Raw genomic sequence first — 6,614 nt, forward strand, 5'->3', positions numbered from 1 at the left:
CTCTTCTAATGTCATACATTAATTTAAACAATGGAATATTGAAGTGATCATAGGGTGCTCTTAGTTATTGTCGTTGCTCTTATAGTAAGCTAGAACTAGAATAAATCTTGGTTAACTCGCCAGCAACACTCTTTTATGTCATTATAAACTAATTAGTTGCTACTAATTTGTCATTATCTATGTGAAGATACTTAATTGCCATGTTTCCTTTCAACCATATAGTTATTTTGGGAAGAAAAATAAGAGAAATAAATATAAATAAATGAAATAAACTTCCTGATAGAATTGACAAAGCTAAAAGTTGAGCCTCTATTTATTTTCCTCCTAAAACAGGGGAAAGGAGAAATTAATTTTGTCTGTAATGGGAATGCAAGAATATTACAATAATCTATACCAAAAAGTTAGGAGCATTTACCATATTCGTTGTTTTAATCATGACATGAATTTTAACAGAAATGTTATATTTGATATAGTTTGATATATATATATATATATATATATATATATATATATATATATATATATATATATATATATATATATATATATATATATATATATTTGATGGAGTTTTCTGATTTGTGAGACTAAAAAGTAATGGTTTAATTGTGAGACAGGCATTATTTCAAAAATATTTTAAATAATTTTTAAACATAAAAAAATATATATGTTACGACAATCAATATATTTTTATACTACTTATTTATACACTTTTATTTTTCTGACGTCAGAAGAAAAAAAATAGATCCTTTAAGTCAATTTATTTGTATAAACTTTAATTATATATATTAATAATAAACATTATATAATTATATAAAGCCAAAGAAGAGCAGCTTCCAATATTGTTTTCATGGCAGCAATATCTTTCTAATTCCTCTAGAGAGAGAAAGTGGATTCTTGTTTAGACTACACACAAAAACCAAACATCAATCATAGCTTTTAGTGTGGTCCACCATCAATAACAAGAAAAGAAAGATATCACAGAAACTTCTATATTTGTTTCAATTTATTTGTGTAGAAATGTCAAATATTTCAGGTGATGAAGGAAGCTTCTCCTCAGGAAACAATGGTGAAGAACAGGTGCAGAATAATCTCAATGATTCAAGTTCAGGACCATCTGGTGCTTCTAATAGCAATGGTTCCAGTAATCAACAACAAACCAAGAAGAAAAGAAATCTTCCTGGAACACCAGGCAAATACTCAACTATAATTGCTTTTGAAAAGTTGAATTTTTGCATTAAACTGATAATTTTGTATAGTTATATGTAGTTACTCTACTGGTCAAACTCTAGGCAGTCATTGATTTGCAAGCTTAAGAATTAAATCATGATTGAATAAACAACTTATATTATAAGTGCTTATCTATACGCTATTTTTTGTTGACAAAATAGAAATTTAAGTCAAATTGTTCTTATATAGGCTATAGCTTGTTTTCATAAGTTATAAATTGTTTGTATAAACGCGCTTATAGAAATAAGCTGAAAAGTATTGATGGACATGTCATGAGCACAAGTGATTGTATCAATATATAAGCTTAGCTTTCAAGATATCCAATGAGTTACAATAAATTTTGTTACTCTTATGAAGTATTTAGGGTCCGTTTAGATAAACAGCTTATTTGCAGAAGAAGTTTATAATCCTTTAGATTATAAATTTCTACAATGTTATATATGCTAAAGTACTCTTATTAATGGATGTGTTTTGATGAAATAGATCCTAGTGCTGAAGTTGTAGCTTTATCACCAACAACATTAATGGCAACAAATAGATTTGTATGTGAGATATGCAACAAAGGCTTCCAAAGAGACCAAAATCTTCAGTTACATCGCCGAGGTCACAATCTTCCATGGAAACTTAGGCAGAGAACAAGCACAGAAGTGAAGAAAAAGGTGTATGTGTGTCCCGAATCATCATGTGTCCATCATAACCCAGCTCGCGCGTTAGGCGACCTTACAGGTATCAAAAAACATTATAGCCGCAAACACGGTGAGAAGAAATGGAAATGCGATAAGTGCTCTAAAAGATACGCTGTTCAATCTGATTGGAAAGCTCACCAGAAAACTTGTGGCACAAGGGAATACAAATGTGATTGTGGAACCATATTTTCTAGGTAACTTTACTCTACATTTTCAAATTTGTCCCTTATTTTTGTGATTGTTTCTTAATACAAATATGATGTGAAATCTCCGGAGTTGGTCTGTTGGGGAACGTTTGGATTCTGAGAGTATGCTCTCTCAAGTTCTCAGGTTCGAAACCTGCTAGTGGACCGGGGGATTTGTTTCATTATACCATCTGAATCTGTTTTTTTTTTCTGCATAATGCAGGAGAGACAGTTTTATAACTCATAGAGCATTCTGTGACGCATTAACAGAAGAAAACCACAGAGTGAACCAAGGATTAACTAGTGGCATGCCACCAAATTTACAGAATCAAATGCATGATCCTATCTCTACAATGCCACTGAAAACTATTTCCAACATTTCATCGGAATTAATCAACGACTCGCTAAAATCGCCAACTCAAGAACATGTTCCAATACAATTCAGATCAACCAATGCATGTGGTGGCATGTTTTCAACAAGTGCAGGTGCACTTTTCGGTGGTCCGAAAACCTTACCTCCCTCTTCTTCATCTCTTCAACTCAGTTCAAGTTCCAATAGCTTCAACTACTTCAGCGATAACAAAATCGGAGGACTAATTTCTGGCTCGGTTCAAATGTCGGCTACGGCTTTGTTACAAAAAGCAGCACAGATGGGTGCTACTGCAAGCAATAGTGTTAACTCTTCCATGATGCAGAAAAGCTTTGTTAGTAGTATGATTAGTCCTAATCATGATCATGTTTCTGGTTCCACCATGATGCAGCATAACCAAAACCAAAACCAAAACCAACCCTCTTATGAACAATTTAATCCACTACTACACCACAATGATTTATCTAACATGGCTGGTGTTAGTGGTGGTGGAGCATTTACCAACCAATTGTTTCAAAAAGAACAGCAAGAAATTTCATTAATGTTTGATAATAATGCTAATGACATGGGAATGTTTGGCCAAGGATTGATGAAAAATGTGGCACAAGAGGTTAGTGATTGTTCAAATTTGATCCATGGAAGTGACGTGGCAAGAGTGCATGATTTCTTGGGAATTGGAGGTTCAAATTCAGGTCTGCATGAACCACAACAACATAGGATGGAAATTATGAATGATTTTCATCACCATCATCATCTTCCACATGAGGATTCACCTATGGAGAAATCAATTTGGGATGATTGAGTTGTGAGAAAAAGAAATTCAGGTGTTGTAATAACAATGTTCCTTAGTTAATTGTGTACTAATTTCATATACTACTATCAATTATATCAATTATTTGTCATGTGTTTTGAATAAATGACTCCAAACAGAAACAAAAGAGGGAGGTTGAATTGTGCCCTTTCAACATAGATAAAATAGGCAAATATATTAGAGAGATTTGTTAATAAAAAGGTTTTGACAAATATAATCAAGAATAAAATATATCAAAGATAAGAACAAAATAAACCCTTCTTCTATATGCCAATAATTAAAATCATTTCAAGAGTTTTAATAACAAAGTCTTTCTTTAACGTGTACTAATTTTATATAATTTTATCAATTATTTATAACGTGTGTTGAGCAAATGACTCAAAAAAAAATGAAAATTGAATTGTGTCAATTCAATAAATAAAATGAGCAGTTAAATATGTCATGATACGATCAATGAATGAGTTATGACAACTATAATCAATAATAAAATATATATCAGAGATAAGTGGATAATAAACTTTCCATTTCTATATATAAATAATTAAAATACACTATGTTCTTATATGATCTTACAAGATGATTTACTTGAGAAAGTAAAGTGATTTTTGTGTCACTCGCTATAGCTTTGAAATCTCCTCTCATACTTCTAGTTTCATGTCTTTTCACTATTCAAAGGTGTACTTGCAAATAAATACTTTGATCTCTATGTTGAACATGTGCTAGCAGCTATCATATAAATAAACTAATTTTGTGAACATACATGAAACGATCTAAGGGATTGTTAGTGGATAAATATGAGTTTGTTAGTGTAATTGACTTCTATGTTCTAATATGCTACATCTATTTGTTATTTTCATTGAAACGATCTAAGGGATTGTTAGTGGATAAATATGAGTTTGTTAGTGTAATTGATATAGATGGTGTCATCTATGCAATTTGAATATGCTTCATATGTGTAAGCACTTAGTTGATTTTGAATATTTAGATGATCAAGTGTGTTAGTCTCCCGGGCGTGATGGACACCTTAGACAATGGATATGAGACTTTTTATTGGACATATTATATACTCCAAAAACTTAGTGTATGAAATATGATCTACTTTGGATTTGGTTGCTTAGGATCATATCATTACACAAACCATTTAGATCCTTAGTTATTTAATAGGTGATGAACCTAAAAATAATTAAAGTGGGAGAAATAAGGAAACATCTAGGTATGAATGGGTATTTTGAGTGCCTATAGGAAACATCTAGGTATGAATGGGTATTTTGAGTGCCTATAGGAAACATCAATATGAACGAGTTTGTTTCAACCGAGTTCATTCTTAATAATAAGTATCACTTTTGTGATTTAATTGTGACCCCAATGAAGAATGTAAGATCCCAAAATTTTATTTAGAAATTTATTCAATTGTTAGTTTATTTTCTAATTAGTTATGTGTTATATTTAGAAGAATATTATTTAAATTAAGAATTTATTTATATAAAATAATAGAAATTGAAGGTTTTTAATTAATTAGAGATTATTGGTAAAATAAAGTGAAATTATAAAATAAAGGGAGGTGGATATAATAATTAAAATTTTAAAAAATAGTGAAAATAAAATAAATAAATAAAATTAGGGTTTTATTCTCTATAAAAATGAGGGGAGTTGTGAGAACACATATCAGTTTGAGAAAAAAGAGAGGAGAAAATAGGCAAATTATAGAAGAGAGAAGTACAAAGTAGGATCTCCCATCACCAGAAACTCAAAGATTTTTGCTTTATCGGGGTATGGGAGATTGTTCTATAATGGATGTTTAAGCTTAGGGATAATGGGTGATTCCCCTAACCCTTTCTTTTTATTTTATGGATTGTTGTTCTTGAATCGTGTAGGGTTTGTGCAAAACCTCTCTGATTATGTCGTTTATGTGATTCTTATTTTATTCTGTTAATGATGAATTTTCGTGTAAATATATGTTGAAATTGGATTATTGATGTTCATATGAGTATGTGGTGATTTAATGAATAAACCTGAATGATTGATGTTATATGTGTTGAAATTGCATCCCTTTTTATATAAATTATTCTTTAATCGTATGTGTCGAATTATGGATTTTTAATTGTCATGAAATCGAAGAAAATTGAAATTTAGGACTATTTTTAATGGGAAAATGCATAAAATGTGTTCTGCAGGCGACGACTATCATCACGTCGGAGAAGAAGATGTGTCTCGCCTAGTTGACGGGCATCAGTCATGTGTCGGTCAAATCGCCAACATCTTATGACGGAAGATATTCCCTCAGACCATCTGTGATGACGGGTAAGCACACCAAGAGGGCGACGACCATCATGGCCGTGACGGGCCGATCGTCAGCCATGTGTTGACCGAATTTGAATGTTTGACTCGTCTCTTTACATAGATTTTGATTCTTCAACTTATTTTATATTGTTTAAGTGATAATTGTTGAGAAAATATTTATGTTTGTTTATGATCAATTTAATTGATAGTCATCTTGTGAGTAAGCGATGTTGAATATTTATGGTTCAAGTTCAAGGTGAACGTATGTTCAGCCCTAACTGGAAGTCTTGATATGTTTAGGTTCATAAGAACCAATGTTTGATATGTCTAGGTTCACAATAACTAGTGTTTGATATGTTTAGATTCAAGACGAACCAATGTTTTCCTTATCTAACAGTGTTGATATTTAGCATAAGAGGCTTGGATGGAGAATTTCATTTTTTTGTAACATCATGCATCATGTATATCGAAGTTAGCTTAGGACTTCGGTCTAGTGTTAGAATCACTCAGTAACATACCTATTGTAACATTCTAAACCCCGAAATTTATATAAAAAGATTTAATCGACAATTTAAGGTGTCACTACGACAACCATCCAAAAACTCATCAACACATTTGATAACAAGCTGTGGAAAATCATGTCACAACAACTTCAAAATTAAATTTCACAAATAATATATAAGACTTTAAACCACATAATTCAACATTAACTCCAAGGCTATCTTCCAACTCACAACAGATATTACTCTTGTTTTTGAGTATCTGTACGCATCGTACATCAACATACAAACAAAACAACAAAGGGTGAGAATACGCTCAAATATGTTAGTGTTGTAAAAGATCATGAATGGTAGCCTAAAATACAATAACAACAATCATCAACAGGTTATGTATTCACACAATAATCATTAATACACAAATGCCAATTTTTTATGCAATGTGACAACACCTCGACTTTATATGCATGTGGTACCAACTCAGTCATGGTTCTTCATACGAGTCGGGTCCCAACATATGAACTCTGAGCCCCCTCATCTGATCTCCAAGCCCCC

General features: G+C 31.6%; 1 protein-coding gene and 1 long non-coding RNA gene across 2 annotated transcripts; both read left to right on the forward strand.

Annotated features, from left to right (window-relative positions):
* The first annotated feature begins 836 nt into the window (after positions 1-836).
* Positions 837-3,373, forward strand: LOC127132704 (zinc finger protein GAI-ASSOCIATED FACTOR 1). The gene is made up of 3 exons (XM_051061670.1): positions 837-1,192; positions 1,714-2,110; positions 2,325-3,373. The coding sequence occupies exons 1-3, from the start codon at positions 1,021-1,023 to the stop codon at positions 3,271-3,273; spliced, it is 1,518 nt and encodes a 505-aa protein (XP_050917627.1). The 5' UTR covers positions 837-1,020; the 3' UTR covers positions 3,274-3,373.
* Positions 3,374-4,957: 1,584 nt separating this feature from the next.
* Positions 4,958-5,786, forward strand: LOC127128933 (uncharacterized). Its single transcript, XR_007806092.1, has 2 exons — positions 4,958-5,099; positions 5,457-5,786. It is a non-coding gene; the product is annotated as an uncharacterized LOC127128933 (long non-coding RNA).
* Positions 5,787-6,614: the final 828 nt, after the last annotated feature.

This window comes from Lathyrus oleraceus, chromosome 3, assembly GCF_024323335.1.
Source record: "Lathyrus oleraceus cultivar Zhongwan6 chromosome 3, CAAS_Psat_ZW6_1.0, whole genome shotgun sequence".
In the NCBI taxonomy this organism is placed as follows: domain Eukaryota; kingdom Viridiplantae; phylum Streptophyta; class Magnoliopsida; order Fabales; family Fabaceae; genus Lathyrus; species Lathyrus oleraceus.

Bases quoted from the DNA above. Each gene is read 5' to 3' on its own strand.
- LOC127132704 (XM_051061670.1), top strand. From the start codon at position 1,021: ATGTCAAATATTTCAGGTGATGAAGGAAGCTTCTCCTCAGGAAACAAT. The intron at 1,193-1,713 runs GCAAATACTCAA...TTGATGAAATAG, and splicing joins AAATCTTCCTGGAACACCAG to ATCCTAGTGCTGAAGTTGTA. The intron at 2,111-2,324 runs GTAACTTTACTC...TGCATAATGCAG, and splicing joins TGTGGAACCATATTTTCTAG to GAGAGACAGTTTTATAACTC.